General features: G+C 31.4%; 1 protein-coding gene across 7 annotated transcripts in view; it reads left to right on the forward strand.

Moving 5' to 3' along the window:
- LOC113510790 (endophilin-A) overlaps window positions 1–25,918 on the forward strand; it is a 52,557-nt gene that overhangs the window by 20,003 nt on the left and 6,636 nt on the right. For 2 of the 7 annotated variants that reach the window (XM_052896353.1, XM_052896352.1), the window contains 9 exons: window positions 6,659–6,733; window positions 15,251–15,319; window positions 16,572–16,788; window positions 17,060–17,193; window positions 18,147–18,213; window positions 18,324–18,374; window positions 19,222–19,307; window positions 19,884–19,987; window positions 20,398–20,711. In XM_052896353.1, coding sequence (XP_052752313.1) covers window positions 6,689–6,733; window positions 15,251–15,319; window positions 16,572–16,788; window positions 17,060–17,193; window positions 18,147–18,213; window positions 18,324–18,374; window positions 19,222–19,307; window positions 19,884–19,987; window positions 20,398–20,711 — 1,087 coding nt within the window. In that variant the 5' untranslated portion in view covers window positions 6,659–6,688. Of the gene's footprint in view, window positions 1–6,658; window positions 6,734–15,250; window positions 15,320–16,571; window positions 16,789–17,059; window positions 17,194–18,146; window positions 18,214–18,323; window positions 18,375–19,206; window positions 19,308–19,883; window positions 19,988–20,397; window positions 20,712–25,141; window positions 25,235–25,918 lie in introns of all 7 variants that reach the window. The other 5 variants (XM_052896357.1, XM_052896356.1, XM_052896359.1 and 2 more) reach the window with 5 other exon arrangements.

A 25,918-nucleotide genomic window follows, 5' to 3' on the forward strand; every position in this document is an offset into this window, starting at 1 on the left:
CTAGGCATTTACAGGCAAATTATTAGATCACTACCTAGTGAGAACACTAGTAACAGTTAACAGTAGACGAAATGGTAGTCTGAGAATGTTGGTTTATAAGGAAGTGGGCGATCATATACATACTAATAGTAGCGGAAATAATCAAAATAATTGTCAGCAAATAACCAGTATAGAAAGAGATTTCTCATTAAATTTATTTAATTCGGATCTAATTTTTTTTAATACAATACTCCATTTACACTCTATTAATTTATTATATATTCTTTTTTTTCGTATTTTTCAAATAATATATAGCCTGACAATTGAGTTGTTATTTTTTAATGCATGAAAATGGAATGGTAACCCTACCTACGTTATTTATTGGTTTACGCCGGCGAAGTGAGAGATGATAGATGAGAATGTAGTTAGATCTGTCAGCCCATCGTGACCAATTAATCAGAGAATTAACCATGATAGTCTCTCGAGAAGACTACGTGGAGCTTAACCTGAGCCCCTTCCCTTTTTTAAATTTATTTAAATTGAAATTTCAGTCATCGTCAAACAAGCTAACCCAGTCTGAATCGGAGCGACATAATTCATGTATTGTAGGTCTTTTACTCGTATTTTCATGGGTTGGGCGAGATGGAACCCATCGAGTTATGCTGAATTTCAACGTCGTATTCGTTTTTGTTCAATTGAAAGCAATCTAGGTACACACCGCGCAGAAACCTTAGAAAATCCAAGTTCATTGACTATGATGTTTTGTGTACGTTCATACGAGATGCTGATGAGAATAGTGTCTGCAATCTACCTGATGATCAATTTCCGATCTGCCAATATCAGATAACAGATTTTTCCGATGTTTTCTTTAGTCGTAGACGTCGTAGGCCGGTCGGAGCGAGGGTCATATTCAATACTCTCTCGTCCGCGTTTAAATTCTGCAACCCACTTTTTCACAGTCGTATACGACGGAGCAGATTCCCCCAATGTTGTTGACATATCTTCGTGAATCTCTTTTGGAGTTAGTTTTTTTTTTAAACAGGTATTTGATGAACGCACGTTGCTTAATTTTCTCCATTATTTAAAAACGCTGCACTTAGGCTCACAAAATTCAGTCTAATTTAAAAACAGATAATGCTATTGCAATAGAATTTTACATTAAAATAGTTCAAGTATTTATGTGTTAGGCCGCGAATATTTCGATCTACCCTCGTACATAGTTCATATTTCTAATGTTGGAATAAGCTCCTATGTGATAACATGTGCCCTTATAAGTTTTCATTAATTATAGCATGTATAAATTCCTTAATATATATATCTGATCCTGACATTTAATATTGTATAAGTATATAAGCGTAAATTGACGACTTATAAATAGTTTATAACCGTTAATCCTTTGACCTTATATAAATTATCTAGGCTCCACTACCTATAACCTTAACGTCATATTATATTATCAGATATGTTTGTTTATATAATATATACAGAATGAAACAAAAAACATTAGCATTGTTTTAAGTTATGCTATCAGAGAAATTGAATATTTTCCTCAAAAGGATATAGAACAATAAACGACAAATTTTGTACCTCCCTTACTAACACGAGTGTCCAGTTGATCAGTTAATATGGGAGACTTAGAATTTTTTTATGCTTTTTATTTAAGATTTACGATTATTTTTCCTAATTTCTTGTATAGCACAGGTAGACTCTTAGTATTATGTACAATTAACGAAAACGACTTCACCTCGTGTATTTTAGGATCATAAATATGTAGATATAACTATATTGACATATAACAGGTAATGGATACACACGCCACGCACTCGCTATGCGGGGTCAAGTTTAAACCCGTGACCTTTTATGAGAAGCGGTATCTAATTGTAATATAGGTCTATTGCGTTGCATAATAATATCATGTCGGTCAGGACTCAAATTAGGTAAAATATTAAAGTACATAAAGTATATCATACGGTTGTCGTTAAACATTATTAAGTTGAAACATCAGGTGTATATTTTATTATTATATCAGCCCTTAACTGTTCGTCACTGAACATAGACTTTCTCATTTATTTGCCAATTGCCATGCTTGGCAGATGCTTTAGCAACTGCAGCTTAGTTTTTGATAATGTTTTAAGAAGAACCATGTTGCCCATCCCTCGATCAATAAGTTCCCTTAGTTGTTGCCTTAAAAGTTGTCTTTTACGACACCTGTGGGAAAGGTGACCTATTCTATGTTGGGACCACACAGCATCAGGTATTACACGACTAGAAGGGTATTTATATGGACGAATGGATATATAAGAACTATCTATCGGTACATGTAATACTGAATACTTATAGGTAGTAACTGTTACTCCCGTTTCTACCAGAATACATATCGCGAAACATGTTTGCGACATTATCACGATATATATTATATGATGATGGAAATGGTTGTCGATACGTACGACACAAGCAAACAGCATGTATAAAACTTGATATAAACTCTGTACATGTTATAGTAGTAATGTATGTTTGCTAGAAACGCTGTGTTACCATGTGTACGCCCACACATTCAGTTTATATTACTATAAATATATTCAATTACGCCTTCATATAGGTACATCTCATAAATAATCTTATGTATATGATATTTTTATAGATGCCTTAGCGTATATAGAAATAGCATTAATGATTTGATCTCTTCTTCTATGTGACATTGTGAGGAATAACCGATATATTATATATATTTTATGAAAGAATTTATTTCGACATAGTTTGGGTTCAACTGAGTTTACTTACAGGGATTAAACATTTTTTTATGATTGAAAATATTATTTTGAAAAAAAATTTAGGCTTCAAGATATAAGATTAATAAATAATAAACCAGTTAAGATAAAATTTAATAGTTTATTAATATTACGGCCTCCGCGCAAGAAGCCTTTTGAACTCGGGAGGTTATACGAAGCAAATCGGTATTATGATTACTCCTACAATGTAGATATTATAACCACCATAAAATTGCCAAAAATATCACGTTCAAAAAGAATACGATTAAATTCAAACTTCCTTTTTAATCCGAGCCTGAGCCTAATTCATATTGGTAATTACGAGGTCACACGTAAAACGGAATAAAAAAGGTAAAAAGGTCAATACGCCCCCGCGACATCCTTCCACATCATCAAATAGGATATCAGATTATTTATTTAAATGATAAAAGGATACGAATTTACATACAAACTTTCACCGCCTAATTTTAGAACATTAGGGGTGGACCTGGATTTCATAAATTCTTTCATAATGCAAGCTTCAGTAGGCTTGGAAATTCATCAGTGAGATGAGTTGGTTACTCTCTCAATGAACACGTCGTTTTATATGATATCGTAAAAGAATAGTATTTTACGTATTTACATAATTGTAATTTTTGTCTATTAATCTAATAATGTAGTCGAATCGTAGTATTATAAACGTGAAACTAATTTTTATTATGTGTCACCTCTTGGTATACACATAGAATTTAGGTTGAAAAAGGACATAGGTTGCTTTTTAACCCCCTCAATCAATATATCCTGGCTGTGCAGATGTAGTCGCCGTTAAGAACTATTAATATAATTAACGATGTTAATAGAGAACTTGTGCGAATTAAAATGAGTTGTTGCTTGGACGCTATCATTCAGAATTTAGACGTGGGCCCGACATAAAATAGGCCACCCCTCCTTGCCTGTGGGCATCGTAATAGGCGACTTAATAAACTTAATGCTAGATGGATGCGCAGCAGCGTCCCTCTTCAAACATCTCTAAATGCCTAACTGTGGTTGCCTGCCCGCTTGCCAAGTGTGGCAAATACTGGCAAAACTCCTATTATGGAGAAAACTTATGGTCAGCAGTGGACAGTTAACGGCTGAAATGATGAATAATTCAGAATATCCACTTAATATCAAGTGTATGTGGCAAATGAGAATGCATTGCTGTACAAATTTGAATAACCTACGCTTTACCTCATGAGCAAATGCACTAAAACTACGACGTTAGACGTATTTTTCTTTTTTCAATTGCATTATATTATATAACTTCTTACTTTGTAACTAATATTGACTGTTATACTGAGAGTATGCTAATTATAAATTGACGCGACATTACCTACGGGATGCGGTGAATATACTACATACTTAATTGCATTTACACGCTCACTTACATCATATCGTAGGCGTAGTCGTAGCACGAGATACGCGTATCTTACTACGTACGTGTTACTACTGGATGACTGTATTCTCTAACTACGATTATGTCTACGTGACGATTCGTATGCGAACAGAATATACTATTACCTAGTATAGTATAGTAATAGGATAGCGTTACCTAAATTATAAATATAATATTTTAATAATGAATGAATGATAACTCTTTATTGTTCCCTTCATACAGATTATAAAAATTAACAATATGTACATACAAAAAAATCTAAAATTTAATTACATAAAAGCAAGATAAAGTGGCAATAATGAGTGACCTTATAGCTAAATGGCAATTTCTTCCAGGCAACCTTAGGATAGAGAGAAGTAATGAAAATTGTATCTTATCAAGGACTAATAGAAAAATAATAAGACAAAAAAGAGGAGCTAGATAAATTTAAATACAGTATAAATAATACATATATACGAATGTACATATATGAATTTATATAAAGATAAATATTCTTATATACTGTATTAGATACTATGAGGTAAATGATTATCTTAAATAGGAATTTTTTACTTGTAACTTAATATTTGGCAATAATTTTATTATTCTCGTAGAGACTGGTAGTTCATTCTAAAGGCAGACAGCTAATACGATCTACGATTTGTCATAAAATAATAATATTGCCTGTAACTTATGTATATTCGCCTGTATGATTTAGTAAAATAAATTTTATTCCACAAAAATACACCAATTTCAATCGTGGTATCACCAATTAATTTAAAAACCAAACTACTGAACAGATTTTGATTAAACTTCTATGAGACTAATCTGAAAGTATGTTCCTTCAGATAAAAAAAAATCCAAATTATTTTATAATTGACAGTGTTTTGACGTAGCAAATATAAAAATGAGAACCCTTTTAAAGTTAGTTAAAAGTATGTATATATGTGTATATTCCTTCTATTATATATTCCCATTTTGTTTTAGATTCATAGATTTATGTCGCATTTTTCAATTTTTCTAAAAGCAAATTGCAATACACTTAATGCTGAACAAATAAATACCACTTACTGACTGGATGTAATCGGTAGAGCTAGCGGACACACAATTACTTGTAGCTGGAGGTTATCGTACAACATTACGTAATCTTAGTTGAAGTCCTCGCGGGAGGTATCGATCTGGAAATGTGGCACACTGCCAGTAACAAGCTTGTGTACCCCACTGCCCACAATCTACTTCTAGAAGATAACTTCTATACTGATTTGCTACTATTCCTACAGTATCAATGACGTGCCTTATAAAGACACGGCCTCCCACACTTGCTCGTCATTATATTAAGCCAGTGACCCTCCGATCAAAGAATAATCCTATATAAATGAAGATGCTGACGTAATTCTTTTTGGCTATAAATAAATTGTAAAGGTATCGTTTTAGATTAGGTGCGTTATCAATCAACTTCGAAAAGGAATAAACAATGTTGAACTCTCTTTTTTTCGAATCTGGCATTTATAAATTAGACAATATTTAGGGTTATAAAACTGAACATAAAACCGTACACCTACCCGTTTGGTCAACGTCATAATAGTAGGCTGATATTCTCGATTCATAGGGGAAGCGCTTTCCCAACAATAGGACTATAGTGGGTTTGTAATAATGATAATCTATAACTAATTCACGAGTGAGACGTTGATTTTTAAAGGCGCTTATCTAAACACGTCTATTTATATAAATTCTAATATTATCGAAAATGACAAATTGTAATTACAAATGGTATTTCCGTTACATTTAATAATTAAGATCTTCCATAAAAACAAATCAACGTAAATAATACATGTAAGACTTACTGTATGATTAACTTTTGCACGTACGTAGATTCGCGGGAAATGTGAAAGTAGAAGATCGCTTATTAATGATGTATGCAGTTAAAACATACAGCAGATTTTAAATTAACCTTCTTGTTAGGATTTAAAGGAACACCACTGTGAAAACAGTATGATAAAAATTCTAAAAAATATTATTTTAGCTTATATTGCTTACATACATTATCTAGCTACTATTTAATATAGCGATAAGATTTGAGCAACATAATTCGAGGAACAAATTCTAACGACGTATTATTTAAAATTCACAACAGTCATAAAATTGGCATAGACAACCGTAATATACAAAAAATACCGTCGATTTAAGAAGCTCTTTCTATTTACAGCCTGTTGAAAAAGTAGTATAATAGACTCGATAAAATATTAAAAGATTTAACCAAACTATCAATAAAAATTAATATTCAGCAAAATTAATAATAATTATCTTAATTTTATGCAATAGAGTACTGTACGTAGTGCTCATAAAGAACTTTAATGGTGCTTTTAACGTTGCCTGGTACAGAATACCTATAGCATTAAGTCCACCTTTTGTACAACATTTTATCGGTCAATATAGTTTAAATAAATAAACTTTATAAAGATTTAATGATAGAATATAGTTATTACAATTGTTATTTATGCATTTTTTCTTTTTACAGATTATTGAACAATAAACTGACGAATCAATCATGGCCTTTGCTGGACTCAAGAAACAGATCAATAAGGCTAATCAGGTGAGTTCTTATTAATGAAAAGGTATTTTGATTATTATAGGTAAATTAAAACATTTGGAAGTAATATCACATCGGTAACGATTCAAAAATGTTTATTTCCAGTGAATATGAATAATTCGACGATTAAATTTACCTCTTCGAAGGACTTGAGCAAATATTACGATCACTGAAGTTATTCTTTGGTTCTATTTAAAAATAATCTAAAGACTGTATAGCGTAATTAAAATTAAAGCTTAAAATTGTAATGCGAAAATAACTGGTGAGAAATTGGCTTGTATATAGAGTGAATCTGAAATCATTAGAATGTTTTCTCTCTTATAGTATAAAAAAAAATTTCGCAAAGGAACAAGAGTCAATAAACTACAAAATAATTTTGGGGCTTTAATACTAGCACGGCGGGGGGAAAGAGACAACAGCCCCATTGCTAACAGTATACCTTAGCAGGTAGACATCTACGCAGTTCCCATTGAAAACCATCGAGGTTAATTCTGGAATTTATCACGATGGGGTAAAACTGACCTGCTTTCATCTTCATCACTCAGTGATACACTGCCAGCGTATACCGATTACGGTACCAATAGTACGTTAGTACTCATAACTTGTCTTTGAATTTCTTATTTTCGAGATTTCTGTCTTAGTATATTAACGTAGTGTTACTGATACGACGGTCAAACTGAAAGTCCTTAGAAGATAAAAAGCTGATTGAATTAGCAAGTTTTTACCTTTATTTTATCTTTTCAAAATAGTGTCCATTAACGTCAATACATCGCTGCATCCGATAGAACCACTGAGAAAAGCACTTTGTCTACTCGTCCTTACGGATCTCTTAGACGGCCTTCTAAAACGTAGCCACAGCTTCCTCGGCGTCCATAAAACGTTTTCCTCGAAGTTTTTCTTTTATTTTTCGGAATAAATAAAAATCGCAAGGTGCGAGGTCTGAGCTATAAGGCGAATGACCCAGCAGTTCTACGTCTGAGGTCGCCAAATAATCGATGGTATGCCTGGCGGTGTGCGACGAAGCATTGTCGTGGTGAAGGAGGATCCTACTGCGAGGTCGTTTCTCACGCACTTTTTACAAAACACGTGGCAAACATTTGTTACTGTACCACTCTGCAGTTACTGTTTCTCGATCCTCTAAAACAATTGTCGTGTAATGACCTGTCTTTCCAAAGAACGAGGCCACCATCTTTTTTCCCACGGAAAGAAACACCCACTGAGCTGACTGTCTTTTAGTTTCGCGATCATAACAGTAAATCCAGCTTTCATCTCCCGTAACTATATCAAACACAGAATTTGAGTCACCTCCGTTAAATCTTTCATGCATTTCATAGCACCAATCAACACGACGGAGTTTTTGAGCCTCAGTCAAATTATGAGGTATCCACCAGGCATAAGGCTTCCTGACTGCCAAATGTTCATGGAGGATTTTGTGCACTTGACTCATACCAATCTCTAAGATTACTCGGATCTGCTGATAGGTCACTCATTTGTCAGTCTCTATCATACGCCGCACAACACTGATGTTATCTTCAGTCGTCGCCATAGAAGGCTGTCCCTCATGCACATCATCGGTGAGATTAGTACTAACTAACTTTTTTATTGACTTAGATGACATCGAAAGTCATAAAAAGTCATCGCACGAAAATTTTCTCGTGTTAAGTTTATGATAACGTTACACAGACTATTTTCAATTTGCCGTCAAACGGTAAAACAAATGACAAACGAATAAATTATTTACTCAGTATTATTCGTAAAGAGTTCCATTTTCAAAATTTTCAAAATTTTTTTTTATTATATTGCTTTTAAGTAGCCAGTTCTAAAAATTTTCACTGTAGCCCTCGTATATTGCCGTGTAGCCCCGGCATAGAAAGGGGCACCCTTTCCTTTTCCGTGATTAAAAAGACTAAAAAGTCGAGGAATGGGCAGTAGCGTTTCTCTTAAAATATAATTCGCCAACGAAGTGTGGCAACTATTGGCAAAACTCTTATGGGAGAGGGCTATGTTAAGCAGTGGACAGTTAATGGCTGATATGAAAAAAATATGTAATCATAATGTAGAGTAAATTAACATATCCAAACATGTTTTCAAATTTTAACGTAAATATTGTTAGTAGTATATTTTTAATTAATCTAATGGACTCTAATAGTCCATTAAAGTTAATAGCAATAAGACTATATCATTGGCGTTGAACAGCAAGCCTACGATGTTATCAGTGTTATAACCATTTCGCAGCTCCCGTTTCCTTTCTATAATGCCTCAGTTCCGTCTAAGGCGTTTAAGATATTCTTATATTTCCTTCGTCGTTCTCAGTGTAAATAGTCCCAGTATTTTACGTATACTATTATTTATTCTGTGCTCGTAAAATATTTGATACCAACAGCGAGCAAATATCTTTGTTGTAATTTGTCTTTTTGTTACCATTTCCTATATAGTACCCTATACATTGACTTTGAAATAGCATATTAACATAATACGAGTATATCATTTTAAACAGTGGTTAAAAAAGAGAATCTGATTTGGCTCTTACAACTTTTAACTATGGAATTCTAAACAAAATACAAAATTATATACCTATCCCTGATTGGAAATATGTGAAATGTTACTCATTCACATTAAGCCTTAAACGGGAATAATACAAGAACCTTTTATTTATTTTTTATACACAATAGAGAATCAGGTAGGTTCAGACTAAAAGATAAACGTAAAAATAGTTTTCAATTGTTGTCGAAAAAGGAAAGAAAGCTCTTAGCACGATTACACTAAATGTTCGCTTACTGGTCTATCTTAAACTGCGCTTAGATTAAAATAACAAAGAGTACAGTACAAGAGCTAGAACAAAGAACCAAGTAAATTTTGATTAAAAGAAAAACGTCCAAAATTATTCGCGAATGCGCAGTTTAGTAATACTCATTATTTTAACTCTGAACAAAAAATTGTAGCAGTAGAATCAAACAGCATAAAGAATAGAAGAAGAATAAATAATTTACTCGTAATTTATAAAAAAAAAAAATGGTGTATAGGTCCTAAATCAATGGTTTCATTGTTTTATCAGGTTTCATACCGATTGGAATTCTTGTAATGTACCTGTTAATATTCAAAATCCAATAATAGCATCCCATCTACGTAATGATCACGCACCCGACAAGGCTGTTAATTTTGTACATAAACAGAAACTGGTACAATGCGTTAGTAGTATGATAAAAGTGGTAACATAGAGAATGTTACCACTTTTATACCAGGTTTTCATTTGCAGGAAGCATAAATTATGCTTCCGAAATATGCATCATTTATCTTAATAGGTGCTGTATCATTATTGCTAAAAAATACGAGATAACGCAGTAGTTTCGACAGCTTCTTTCAAGTTCTTGCCAATCGTTCGCAGGCTCTTCTTACTTTGTAAGCAACGACATTGGAGAATGATTGATGGTTTTGTAATGGCATAATGTCATTGCCTTCTCATTCTAAATCCCGGAGCGTTTGCCCTTGACCTGAATCATATAATCTCGAAATACTGTAATCGGTACCGATTTTCTTCACAACTTGCAAAAACTCATTAATATATAAAAGATAAGGAATAAATGATTTCTGAACCATGACTTTTGGAAATTAGTATGTTACTAAAAAGATCTTATAGTTAAATAGTAGTTTTTTGCCTGAATTTGTTTCATGCCTTCTGTATTATAAATCGTCTACTGATGCCTAAATGTGGCATAATAGATACAATAATAATGTGTAAATAAATATAATATAACTAACCTAAATAACCAACCATACGAGTATAAATAAAAATTTAAGGATAATATTTTGTAAAAATACCTTCAATTATTTGATATTCTAGTTATGTATAAAGTAAATGTAGTGTAATTCATAATTACACTACTTTCATTATCTGACGAAATATTTATTCTTTATTCCAATTGATACTATACCTTAACTCGGGATTGGGGGTTTATCTCAAACCGTTTTTTCGATTACTTTTATTGTATAGCGGTACGTAGTTTAGATTTTCAGATAGTACATTACTTCATTTATATATTGGTACTTTTGTACTCATACTTCATTAGGTATATATAATACTTAGTAATCTAGTTGTTCTGATTTTGTAAGAGTATGGTAAAATATTTACAACCAACTTAAAAAGAATAGGAGGTTCTGTTTATTTTTCTTCGTAACTCTGTCATTTATTTGGATTTCTTTTTTATCTAAAAGGATATGTTTTCAAATTGGATTCTTAGAAATTTTATCAATTAGTACTTATTAATTTTATTAATTAGTATTATAACTTTAGTAGTTGGGGTTTTAAATCAAAATAACTGATTTTGCATTGATTGAAGTTTTTTTGTGTTTTTTATTTTGTAGAACAAAATATATTATTTGTGCTACTTAAAAAAGGATTTCTGTCTATCAGTTACGTTATTACGGTTATAATCGAGTGTTACAACACCAGAAAACTAGCAAATATAATTGAGCGTATGCATTTTGTAAATGCAGAATCCTTCCGCATCCAGATTCACTATGAAAGGTGGGGTGAGGAGAAGTACGAGCGTTTGGCCGTGACCTCTGCGTCCTATATTACCGATCTACCCCAATTATTACGGCCTTCAGTAGCGTACCTCAACAGGACTAATTCAGGTGTTTAATTTTCTCATTTTCAATCAGCTAGTATGTTTACTAAAACCGTAAAAGAAAAATTGTCAAAAAGCATCTAATTGCAAATGAAAGATAATGTACCCATAAGCGATAGAAAGTTAATCTTTAATACTGAGAAGTATAAATCTAATAGTTATCTTCAATTTTGTCAAGTTTATACGACTCCACCCAATCAAGAGCTAATATCTTATTATTCATTTTTTAATGCTCTACGTCAATAGAGTTTCTAAGCAGAAGCTGAAGCAATGAAGCTGCTCATAATCTTAAAAAAATTATAACTATTTTATAAATGTCAGATAAGGTTTTGGCGAATTATCGTCGATTTATTAATAGCAGGCACTTATTGCATTAAATCATTCGACAATGCCTTTTGTAATGTTGCTTTTGCCAATCAGTTACCACTTTGATGAGCTATCAGCTTGTTTGCCACTCCCAGTAGCATAAAAATTAACAAATCTTCTAAGTTTTTTCCTTTATAAATTTCATCTTGGAATTCCGAATTTATTTATAGAATCAAAGAGGCTTCTTTCAAGTCATTTTAGAGCCGAAAGTTGGCATGCATCTTATCTGGTGTTGGACCACAAAGAATATTTTTCTTTCTTTGGCTGGCAAAGGAATATTTTTCTTTTTTCTTTAAATTGTTTAATGTAAACATCATAACAATATTTGACAATACAAGTGTATTCTGTGATGTTCATGATGCTATTTATATCTAACTGACTGTAACCTTTTTCCCTTAGGTGGGCGGTCAATCTAAGTTGATAATTTTGTAGAAAAAACTCTTTACGTTGACGTCTTTTTCTAAATTGAAGGTAGATTGGACCTTTCAAAAAATGTCCTTATAAATTTTTAAATGTCATTTTCTTGTATTGCAAGTATTGATAGCTGATACTTTGTCAGGGGACAGTACTCTCTCTACGAAATATTATGTTACACTGCACTTGCTATATTTTTGTTTATCTTATTCTGGCTAGTAAAAAATTTATTTGAATCTTAAGAATTTATGATTATGAGTGTGGTCCTGTTTTATGAGTACTAAACATAAATTTGGGTTTTACTTTTATTTGTTTTTTATCCGCATTATTTTACTGTGAATATTTGTGTAATTTTTGCAACTTCGTTTCGAAAAGATATATTTTTATATTTATTAATCAAGATAAGAAGTATGTATGCTAAATACTATGTGTAAAATTATATGTTAATAAGTACCTAACTAATGAGTGATAATTTTAATAAAGATTAAACATTACTAAGAAATAAATTAGCAAACTTACTTTACTATTTTAAATATTTTTATATAGGGTGAAATCGAAATCTTCAGTAAAAATATCAATTTAAAAATGAACTATATTATATATATTAGATAACCATGTTAATTTATTAGTTAAATAATTTTACAATATCTTGATTAGTTTAAGAATAGAGGAGTCATATGCTGTCTCCATTCTATATTTAAGACTAAATTATGATATCATATTACACAGGGCCGGCTTGAACATATTTCCCGTAATGTAATAAATGTAAATAAAGGATTTGCATAAGAACGTCAAATATTTACCGCTATACATATTACGCACCGCAAAAATACACTTAGTAGTTTAGTACTTACCTACAAGATCTTAATTTATACGAACAGTCGTTTTACCTACAAGTGATTCAGGTAATCGGGAACGACTAAGCAGCAAATACTCATCCACAGCTATTGAAACTATTCATTATTACAATTTATATTTTCCAAAAGGGAGTAGAAAAATAAAGTAGCATTTCAGGCCAAGGTTAGGCCGTGACCCTTACTTTTGTTCGAGTAAGCGTTCTGATAGATATTTTACTGAGCTAGGTGTTATTTTGCGGAAGCCTGTATCACAATTTTTTTTTTATTAAAATTATTTTGTTTAAATCCGCTACCATTAATATGCGTGCGCCTGTCAACACTCGAAGATTGACTACAATTATTACAATAAATTCTACAATTAAATATTTTCCGAAATTTTAGGGCCGGAAGAAACACAAATTTAATGATAAAATTACATAAGCAGTTGTGTTTGCATGGCTGTGTTTCGGTTTGGCGTGAATTTACAGGGTACAGAGGAATAGTATCTGAGTACTCAGGAATGGCAACGCATGGGGGTATCATGAGCGAAACAGTATACTCTTTTATGTCCATGGTACTGCTCATGTCTAAAGGTGACGGTTACCACTTTCCATCAGGTGGGCCGTCAGCTTGTTTGCCATTCTAAGTTGTATAAAAAAAACATAATATATACTATTTAAAAATAATAAAAATGTTAAAATATCGTTCCTATGGAATATTACGATAGGAATTATGACGAAACAACCCTGCTTACCTAATCTATAGTTTATAATATTATTTCAGTATAATAAATATATTCTTTGTATAGAAAGAATTTGTAAACGTCAGCATCGTGCGATTATATATTCTGTTTTAAAAATAACTAATTATACAATTTCATGAATCTTCCCGTGAAATCCCTTGCGGGTTAAGCAAAAAGAACCGATCGCTAAAGTCCTAGTCTTACATACATGTCAATTCATCGCACGAAATTTCTTAAAACTTATGAATCATGCTTTAGGTAGAACACGGTCTGTCTGATCAAATTAGGTTCATATATATGTCTCAATCGGTACCTATATTGAAAATAGTTTATGTTATTGGGTATTTATTTTCGAAGTATTAAGTCGTATTAGGATTTCTTCAGGGTTCAATTCTGACGTTGCAGTTTTCCATACAGAACTGTTTACCATCAGTAGTATGCTTGTTTGCAATCTTTTAGAATTGGGGGGAAAGGATTGTTAGTAATGGAGACTATGAATCCCATTGCTAGCAATATACTCAACTATACGATCTCCTCGCGGTTCTCCCTGGAAACTATCATGGTTAATTCCTGACGAATTTATCATGATGGGCTAACTGGCCTGTTTTCATTCTCATCTATCACCCTTCACTGGTGCTCCGCCACCGTATCCCGTTAGCGCAGGCGCGGTTACCATACCATTTTCACCTATCAAAAAAAACCTTTAAGGATTATCAAAAGGATATTTATAAAATTTATATACACAGCTAATGATTGGATAAGACTGGCTATTTAGTAGTCCTATATAACTCATTGGTTATCTTCCTTTAACGATAATTATGAAAAAAGGATAGTACGTTGTAGATCAGCATTGTCCGATGTATTAAGTTGAATGCCCTTAATATTTATGTCTAATTAACGAAACGGGAAATCTTATCAAAAATAATTTCGTGTATTTCATATAATGCAGTTCTCTAAACTTCGATTTCTAAATCCTATTCTATTATTATTATAAACGCTTAAATCTGTCAAGATGTATTGATTGTTGTTTGTTATTCTTTCTCTCAAAAATTACTTTGAATTAAATTTGTTACACGAATATGTTATATCCTAACTTAGCATATATATAAAACATGCTTTATGTTAAATTAGGATACTTAAGGTATATGATGTTTTATGTTCTCGCGGCTTTGACTATTCACATAGTCGAAGCCGCGGGATTCATATAACTAGTTTTTTTAAAATAGGTATTTTCTAAAAACAAGTTAAAATGAGAATCAATAATAATAGTAAGCTATGCGCAGGGCTTACTTAATTTAGTATAGTGCATTATGATGTTGATATAAGTAATCAATAGCATGGATTCAAAATGCTGTGATGTTTTACTTTAATGGTATGCTGTAGGATACTGAAATTGCTTGTTTTCTGTTAGACAATGCCGTGATTTTGATGCCATGCAAAAACTCAAAAGATCTTATTCTATATTCACAAAGACCTTAAAAAAATTTGCCTTCTCGAAAGTGTCGCAAACTAACATAATGTAACCTTGTTTCAGTATGTCTCGGAGAAGATGGGTGGTGCCGAGGGCACGAAGTTGGATTTGGATTTCGTGGAAATGGAAAGAGTAAGTTAACCAAACAACTTTAACTTTAATGTCGGTAAATTTCATGTACATTATAATGTTCAAAACAGAACTTCACGCTAGAATAACTTTATTACAATATTAAACTTGAATTTTGTTTTGTTGGTTGTTTTTACATGATATGACCTTTTAATTAGTGTATATTTATTATTTACACCTACATAACAAAGATATTTTTAAGTGACTTTTAAAAAAGAAAACTTTTATGAAGTACAAAAAATCTAGACTTTGTAGACTTTGTACAAAAGTCGATTGCTTGGGTACCTCTGTCCCATTCGTGTTTCTACCGTGAAGCAGTTGTGTTTGCATAGCTGTGTTTCAGTTTGAAGGGTGGGATATGGCGTGAATTTAAAGGGTACAGAGGAATAGTACCTGAGTCCTCAGGAATGACAACTCATGGGGGGTATCATGGGCGAAACAGTATGTGTGTGTACTGTTATGTTCATGTTACTGCTCATGTCTATAGGCGACGGTTACCACTTTCCATCAGGTAGGCTGTCAGCTTGTTTGCCATTCTAAGTCGTATAAAATAAAAAAAAAATCTATTTCTTTTTGTGTCAACTACAAATAGTTTTTACGTGCGAATTCCATGACTTAAATGTATAGATTCATCAGAATAAGCTGTAGTTTATATCTGTCTGCATGCCAAATACGTGTAACTATACTAAATTTCATTACTATTGTTTGAGCTTTTAAGGCAGCAGAAAGTAACAAACACAAAAATAATATTATAAAGGATAAAACTTAAAATTTATTGAACTTGGAATGGCAAACAAACAGAATTGCTCACCTAATACAAAGTGGTAAACATCACTTTTAGATATAAACACTACCATTCACATTACAGAATGCACTGTAATGCTTGTAATTCTCTCAAGCATTATCAATTCTGAGGACAAGTGTTGTACCGCTCTATCCTATAAATTTATTGTCATATCTCACTCAGCCCAATCTATTTATTTTACATTTAACTATATCATAGTTGTGGTTTATTGATCTTGGTATGAGTAGCTGTGGCTTTTCAACTTTTATAAATCCGAAGCAATGAGGTCACATTGCGAATGAAGCCTGCTCTTCTGCTACTTGCTCTTCTAATTGAAACAAAGCTAGGCTAACTTTGTTAGAAGGGTTCTACACGTACAATGAACCTAATGAGAGACTAAGTGCATAAAATCGAGTCCAATTTATATATTACTGAATGCAGTATTTTAGAAACAATACTTTTTTATTACAGAAAACAGACGTGACATGTGAATTGGTAGAGGAGTTGCAAACGAAGACAAAAGAGTTCCTCCAGCCAAATCCAACTGCCCGAGCCAAGATGGCAGCCGTGAAAGGAATAAGTAAACTCAGCGGGCAAGCAAAAAGCAACACATACCCTCAGCCTGAGGGTGTACTTGGAGACTGCATGTTGCATTATGGAAAGAAATTAGGAGAGGATACCATATTCTGTAAATATTTTAAATTCTTTTTTATGCTTTATTGGCCTTGACTGTCTCACTTCCGATGGGTACATTATTTGGTAGTTCTACTTAGTCTGCTACTAGGTGGCGCTGTGTGATATATCTGAGGTTATTTATTACTAAAACAGTAACTTGTGTGTATTCACCGAAAAAAAATATTTTTGTATTGTTTATATATCTGAATACCGATACAGAAAATAAGCAAAAATTCTTCTGTATGTTTATTCAATTAACTGAATATTGTTTTATTTTTTCTCAGCACAATGTCTTATTGAAATGGGCGAAGCGTTGAAACAAATGGCAGATGTGAAATATTCCTTAGATGACAATATCAAGCAGAGCTTCCTGGAGCCCCTGCACCACTTGCAAACCAAAGATCTTAAGGAAGTCATGGTGGGTTCACACTTGAAATACACGCATTTTATGATTCACCATCTTGTTAATTAAAACATTTAAAGCGTTTAATAAACGTATTTTTGCATTTATAGTTTTTATTGTAAAGAAGATTACAAAACTAAACTCATACTTTGTTGAAGTAGGTTTGTAATTAGTATATATGTAGGTAGTTATAATTTTCAATCTTCAAAAAGAAGGAGGTACTCAATTTGATTGCATTTTTTATGTTTATTACCTCATAACTACGTCAGTTCTAAAACTTTTTCTTTTCCCTCGCTTCTTCCCTTCTTTCTTTACGCGGAATTGGCATTTCTAAAATGATTTGGAAAATTCTTTTCCTATCTGAAAATATAAGCTTACAGATTGGTCCCATAGAAATTTTACAAAAACGGTTTAGTTGTTTAGTTTTTAGATCAAAATAAATAGTTTTGTCACAATTGAAGTCGTTTTTTTGTGGGACACAATTTTTAATTATTATTAATAAGATGGTAAATATATAAAGTATGAATGTATATTTATATTTATTTACAATATTTTACTAATACCTTTGACTACCCTATCGGGGACCACATTTTATGTTATTTAATAACTAGTGACTCGCTTCGCAAAGTTAAATAGCCAGAGTTTCCAATTTTTTTTTTAATAAAAGACATTCTATGTCAATGTGTGATAATGTACGTTTTTAAAGATGAAAGAATTTTTAAAATCGGTCTACATGACAGATGATTTTTGAGTAAATCCATTTCTTTTTTATAACATTAGAATACGTAGAAACATTTCTGTTATATAAAATACTGAATTCACTTGTCCTTCAATTACAAGTTTGAAATATTTTTGATGGGTTCATATTTTTCTATTAGTTTATAATTAATATTTGTTTGTAGACCTGCTAATGTCTAATTATGAGGAGACAATAACATGTTTTTTTTTTTATAAAATTTTCATTACAGCACCACCGAAAGAAACTACAGGGACGCAGACTTGATTTCGACTGCAAACGACGAAGGCAAGCAAAAGGTGGGTCTTCATCCATGTTTACTACTAGTTGTAATATTATTATTTCCTTTATTTCCGCTTTAGAATGAAACTTTCTCTATCTCATTTTTGTTTCTTTTATTTTAAACCAGGCCCTGGTAGGGCCAGCCCTTATATGAGTCCAAGCCATACACCAAGACAGGGTATGTGGGAGATTATGTATTATCATTTGAATTATAAACGCTAGAAACTACATATTCCACCCACCGTAGGAAGCTAAAGCAAGACATCCAAGTCTATTTCAATAGAGTCTGGTTGAAAGGTAAACAAAGACAGTTTTGTTAAAATAAACATATAAACACCCAGTAACTAATTAAAAATTATTGGAAGAATACTTGTACACTTGTTTCAAAATTTCATTTTAAATCGCATTTGAAAAATTTAACACGAAAAGCTCTTTTGAAGATCCGATGAAATAATTTCTATGGTCGCCATTATTAATTGTTTGCAATGCTGTACGAAAAAAATATTTTGAGATTATTAAACGAAAATTGTACTAATTGATTAGAAAATCGAATTTGTTTAATAAATATACATTACCTATTTAATATCATATATTTACTATGTTAAACTTATATGAATTTAAAACGGGAAATTTCAATGAAATAAATTGAAGTAATTAACAATATTGATTTTCTATTATTATTCTTAAATGAACATAGACTAGACTGTCTATGGTTGGGTCAATGACTTGTTTGTTTACCTTCACAGTACAATATATTGAAATAGATATCTAAGTATTTCAATCCTAACAAAGACTCGTTTCTTACATGTTTGTGTTCCTGTCCTGCATCTGCGTTGGACCTTATCACTTCACTATTCTCATTGCCTGACCATTATTTTCAACGTTTGGTTTGTATGCACTTTGTTTTTTTTTTTTATTATTACTTTATTTTATAATTTTTGTTGCACGTATGTGCGTAATTTTGCGTGTTTGGATCGTGCGCGCGTGTCGGACAAACGTTCATACATCAGGCTCTCACATTCCAGACGATGAGATTCGGCAGGCAGAGGATAAATTCGCCGAATCACTGCAGTTGGCTCAGATTGGCATGTTCAATCTACTCGACAATGATGTAAGTTCGATATCAATCTTTAGTTGATTGTGAAAAAAAAATTGTTTGGAATTAAAATATGAAATTGTATTTCATTTAAAAATTTAATTGTTACAATTCAGTTGCAGAATGAAATAATTAGGTATTTTGAGTTAAATGTTTAAAAAGCATTAAAATACCTGTTTTGATTATTAATTACAACTCAACTGTATAATACTTTCTTTGTAGTCTATAGTATAGAATTAAAATAAGATGAGATAATAATGTAAGTTATTATTATATATGTATGACATTTGCATAAAAATATGTGGTGAGTTTTATACTGTAAATGTGACTAAAAGTTGGGCAGAATTTGATAATATTTTATTTCTCGAGATTAAATAATTAAGCAGCGCAATAATTTTGTTTTTTTAACTATTAATGTAATATGAACATCAGTTGAAAGGTCTCATTAAAAATTAGAAGATCTGGAAATATGTTCTCAGATTAATAATTGTCTTCCTAAACACTTGAGTAATTTTCAAAGTTTGCTACCTGACAATGATAATGTTATTTCTTAACTACTTATTTCTTATATCATTGCCATTTAATTTGTAGGTGGAACAAGTGGCACAGCTTAGTTTTTTCGCGGAGGGTCTGTTGGAATACCATCAACAATGTACGGAGATACTCAAGGGTCTCGTGTCAACGCTGATGGAGAAGTGAGTCCGAAATAAATATTTTTAAACTTGCAGACTTTTTATTCTCCTAGAAGTAGCAAATATGATAAATAGTAGTTATTAATTCTATTTATTAATAATTATTATTATTACAATAATTATTGTGTATGTGTTTAATAATCTACATCGTACATTACAATTTATTTCATAGTATGTATAAGCTTGAAGATTATGTAATTGTTTTATATACTATAGACATATTTAGTAAACAATTTTGGTACGTTCCAATTTCTAAAATTAAAGAAAAATAACAATAGTATTATATAATATACTATTTTATTATACTATTTGTCTATGTTATGTTTTATGTACTATTATTTTTATAAAAAGATACTTTAGGATTTAATACTAAATATGTTAATTACATATATATATGTATTGTTTGTTTCCAGGAAAGAAGAGGCTGTCAACCGTCCTAAGCTGGAGTTTGTTCCGAAGACTCTCGCCGATCTCCACATCGAGGGCATCCACGATTTGAATAATGGTAGGCGGTACGGTTCCACCCAGAGTCTATCCAAACCCAGAAACCACATCCCTCCCTCATCCTCCGTCGGCGACCTGAGTAATGCTGATCCTTTAAAAGCCTGGGAGGGTCCTACGCCGCCGAGAAACCAAGCGCACCTTAGATCAGCACACCCACCTGCGCCTGGGTTTAAACCGCATCCAGCACCCCGGAACCAGTTCAATGGACGGGACCCGTGGACAGGTGATTTCGGATTTATTTGCTGGTTATTTATGTTCGATTTTGATTGTGGATTGCTATGGGTATATAGATGGTGACGGGTTATGGTCAAAAATTGCTAATGGTTGTATGGGCATAGTAATGCATAGTTTAAACATTTATGGCCAGATAGTTGAAATTTTAAATGTAGAAAAACAAAAATCGACCTTCTCAAGTTTTTATGTCAAAGATTGTGTGGGTGAAATCACGAAATATTTTTACTGGCCTATATAAAATAAACGCTTTAAGGATTTTATGAGCATGTATTCTGGGTCTACATACGATTACAATTTTTTTATTTTTATTAATGTTTTTATTTTATTTATCACTTAAACATAATTATGTTATTGGAAATACTACCCTCTGTTAATAATTATGTCTAATTAAAAGTAAGCAATTTATAAAAGACAAGAGAGAAATGCTTTTATTATCTAACAATACACAGTTGGTTAAATAGGAAATTTTATGCAGTCCATGATTAAAATCTTTTTTTATCATTCATTCACACCTCACAGTCACAGGGCACATAAGCACGCTTCATGCAAATTAGTCTGTCTCAATGTCGGTGAAGGGAGGCTTAACTTCAAAGTTACTAATACTAAAGAATAATTCTTATTATTATAATAGACACAGAACAGAAAAACCAGTAAAACAAATGAACATCATTAAAATGTACCGTTTAAAATGTTTTAATGATTCTATGAAACCAGAGCCATACCGTATACGACTATATATAAAAAAGCGAATCAAAAACATATACGAGTACAAATTTAAAATTTCTTTACTTACAATTTTGCTTTTTTCTGACACTGAATCAACACATAAATCTAAAATTCAATATTTACCTACACAAATTCACAAATTGTGGTCAACTTCAGCAACTTCATTTTGTTTAATATTCTTCCTAAATTTTTCATAATTAATATATAATATATAAATAGAACAACCATTTTTGTAATATATTAAGTAAAACTATAACAAAATTACGCAATTACACTTTTTTAAATCTCATGTAGGTACTCAAATATTGTGAACAGTATCGTAATTTTAATACGTATATCGATTACAGTATTTTTTAGGGCTTAAGTGAATTTAACAATGGTAATAAGGTTTTGTTCGATTAGGTTGTAATTGGACTTGCACTATCTGGTATTTGGGCACCGATTACGATAAATCTATAATTACGGCATAAACGCGATTCCTACGTTGCATTTTTTTTGTTCTGCCATAACTCTACTTGTGACTAACTCTATTAAAAATGTTGTTTAAATCATACTTGTTTTCTACACGTTTGATAGAATCCCAGGTGATTGAGTTTGAAGAAAATTCGTGTATCGGTTATGGTCATATAAAATAATTTTACTATTTATTTCTTATTTATTATTTGTGTGGTTCCACGAGAAGTGATTATGTATGCAAAAATCAAGTTTCATTTTGAAAGTAGAAAAAAAAGATACGTTTGGTTTTTTCTAAATAGTAAAATTGTATTTTTTCCCCATTAAAAATAATTTTTATTAGGATTTAGAAAAATAATTAATCAAAATAATAAATACATCCAAATTCAACTATTAATTCAATTAAATTATTAATAAAATTACTATTTTTTTTTAATATTTTTGTAGTTTTGTGTATGAAAACACATACCTATAAAATTTACTCTCAGTTGGTTGATATCTTTATTTTTACTTATAATATGTTGTATATATGTAATTTAGTTTGTAGTTACAAATCGTTTAGAATATTTAAAACACCTCTTTTTACTACATTGTAAAGTCATCTACTATTGCATTTTTATTTTTCTGTATAAATAATACAAAAGAAATTTTTTACACCTTTTTGATCTTACACGTATTTTTTTTTATTTGCTTTTTAAGGTGGTTAACCAGAGTGGTGTAGAGACAAGGGCATGGTCAAATAAATACAGTTAAATATTTATTACAGGTTGCCGAAGTTCTGTCCCATATCCTACCCCTCCTTATTCCTTAAAATATTTGTTACATTAGCAGCAGTGTAACAATTCCTTAATTTTATCATGTGGTAACATTTGCCAGGAACTAAATAAAACATTTCAAATTATAATTAGTTCATGAAAGTATAACACATAGTTTATAGTGTATTTATGGTAAATGTTACACATGATTTTCAGTGTATGTATGATATCCATGGAAGTAGTTTTATATTATGTTTGTCAGTATAACATATGTCGTATTCTTCTTACTTTTTCAAATACAAAATCTCTTTGACAGATAACGAAATTCTATAATTTTTAATTCCAATAATATATGTTAGAAAATAGTCCCATTATTCATAAAAAAGTTTCTACAAAACTTATTTTAACTATTACAGTTTTATCACTTTCTTTCAAATTGAAAATTTTGCACAAAAGAAAGAGACAAAATAGTTAAATAGCTAAAATAGGTTCATGAGAGGCGTGAATAAGAAGGTAAAACTTTTTATTATCTGTTAAATGAGATTTTGTTGCTAGAATATTGTGTGGTGGCCATAGGCGTATTTGAGGGAGAGTGAGCGTATCTAACCCAGGACTGTCTTGTACCTATTCCAGGACACATATACGCCTTTTTCAAGTGACTAGTCCTCTCTTGGAAAATAGTCTTAAATACGTCAATGGTAGTGCCTTTTATCTCGACTCCAAATTACCTCGAAAGATATATGTGAAGTATGTGCGTTTCTATCTATACGACTTAAATTTTATTGTATAAGTTTAAATTTTCGACCAGTCTTTGGTAGGCTCACCATTTTTATATTGGGTTTCAATATGTTCGACAAAATAAATGTTACGTGTACAGCGGTTCACAATGCCTCTGACTACCCCACCTAGATGTGCAGTTTTGAGAATATTTTATATGTACATATATATCTACTTCTTTCGTAATAACTTCTATATAAATATTAAATATCGATTCGTATTTAGTAAATAGGTGTTGCCGTTTTAAAGATATTGAAATCAATAGAATTTATTTACGTTGTTCTGTCATACTCGAGAGATGTATCAAAGTTTCCGCAAACAGCTGTTTAATGATTTTAACTTTCAATAATTTAATATCTTATTTGTTAAGTAAGACATGGTGACAGGTTGAACATATGGAGTTGTGAACTTTTCTATTTAATATTATTAGAAATGTTGTCGAATATGTTTGACTTAAAATTTTATAAAGTATTCTCTTTGTCACAAGTGATTTTATTCCACCAGATAAATTGAAATCGATGGAATCAAATATTTTACGAATTTTTATGCAAAATTCCCATGCAGTTTAATGTCTAATAACATTCGTAAAATGCAAATTATAAACATCGGTAATGGTACTATTAAAAAATTATATAACTTAATAGGGTGAAAGTATCTTAATATTTTAACTTTTGTCGAATTTATATCCAGTTTTTCACTCCATTCATGTTTTGTAGTCTCTGTGAAAGTTAATTTGTTATTGGATTACGCCAATACCTTTTTTTAATATTATTCTATTTATCATTTATAAATCCCAAATTCTATCTTGTTTTGGTGATAAATAGACACAATTAATGCGTTTGGGTTATCTGGTAGTAAACGATTGGAATATATGACGCTATATTTAAAAACAATTAAAACTCTGTCATACAATTGTTACCTGTTGATACAGACTTTATATAAATAATGTAATAATTATTATACGTTAAAAGGTATAATAATTATTACAGTATTTCTCTCATAGTATTTGATAATGAAATCGTCTCAATTATACGGGTTCAAGTCGATTGCTAAGACACTGTTTTCCAATTTCAATATATTCAATATAATAAATTCTAAAAAATCATTAAACAACATGTTTTAAAAGGAAACAATGTAGTTAAAAATGACTGTGGTATCTTTATACTTCTTCATTTCTTTGAGCGAGTAGATTGTTATTCTATCTCTTTGTGAAGATTTTTAATATTCTGTAAAATCCAAAGTGACATGCACATTGCAGAAGTCATACATGAACTTACACATAGATTCAGAGCATTAGATCAAATTCCTACATCTACTTTCCTTTACAATTCTTACTGTAAGCAAACACGGGTTTAAAATATCAATAGTGTTAATTAAATTTTAAAAACAGTACTCCGATATTTTTGGTCTCTCGCCGATATTTAATTTTTAGAGCTATTTGATTTTTTACAATTAGTGTGCTAATATAAATGTACCTCAGTTTAACACATTAGGAATTGATGGAAAAAACGTTAATTATCACTAAAAAACAAAATTTTGTAATAAATCATTTGACACGATTAAAATTTTCGACGGATTGGCAGTTTTGTATACTGTTTATGTTTTTTTTTTTAATGTTAGGAACGTAATAATCTCGACTAAGTAGGTAGTAGACATGTGCCCGTAGTTGAACACTGAGTGTGGGTATTTATTTATTTGCGTCGTGGAGAAGGCGGATCGCACACCGCATCCCCCGAGCACAAGCCGCCCTCGAACCTCGAGCTCTTCCCGGGCGCTGGCAGCGTGCAGCGCTCCAACAACGGTAACACTACACAACACAGACTTCTGTAGCATTACTCAATACACAGGCTTCATCGTAATGAGTATACTAAGCTGATTATACAGTGATAATGTTCATGAAACTGAGCGACTGTCCCCAAAGTATACTATTTTATTCAATTTTTTTTCATACAATCCGCGCGGCCACTTGTTTAATTGTGAATGTTCTAAAAATTATTTTCATATTTCAACTATATTCCCTTATCATCATAGTTCAGTTTCATCAATAGTATTGTGTATGTTTCATTCAAATCAGTGTAAGCATTACGACTATATGAGCATTTTTGTAATTTACCGTAACACGACACGACATCGCAATATTTTATTATCGCGTTATAGTAGAGAAACAAAATGTATGAAGACATTCTTATTTTTTTAAAATACAAATGTATTTTCTATCGTCAATGTCGTAGAGGGAAAATTAAAAGCTTTTTCATGCAATTTATTGCTACAATATCGTGACGATAAAATAGTGTCGTTTCATGCCGTTATAGCGGTAAATTATAAAAGCAGACCGTACACCAATATTTTACTCTTGAACAAGCTGAAGGAAACTAAATTATAAAAGTATATATAATATGGCGCGTCAGAATAAATTTAATACCTGTCAATGTGTATTATTAAAAACAATGCTACAGTATTAAAACGTGTGAAACTTGGTGCCTTT

This window comes from Galleria mellonella, unplaced genomic scaffold (genome assembly GCF_026898425.1).
Source record: "Galleria mellonella isolate WM207_F2 unplaced genomic scaffold, CSIRO_AGI_GalMel_v1 utg32, whole genome shotgun sequence".
Taxonomy (NCBI): Eukaryota; Metazoa; Arthropoda; class Insecta; order Lepidoptera; family Pyralidae; genus Galleria; species Galleria mellonella.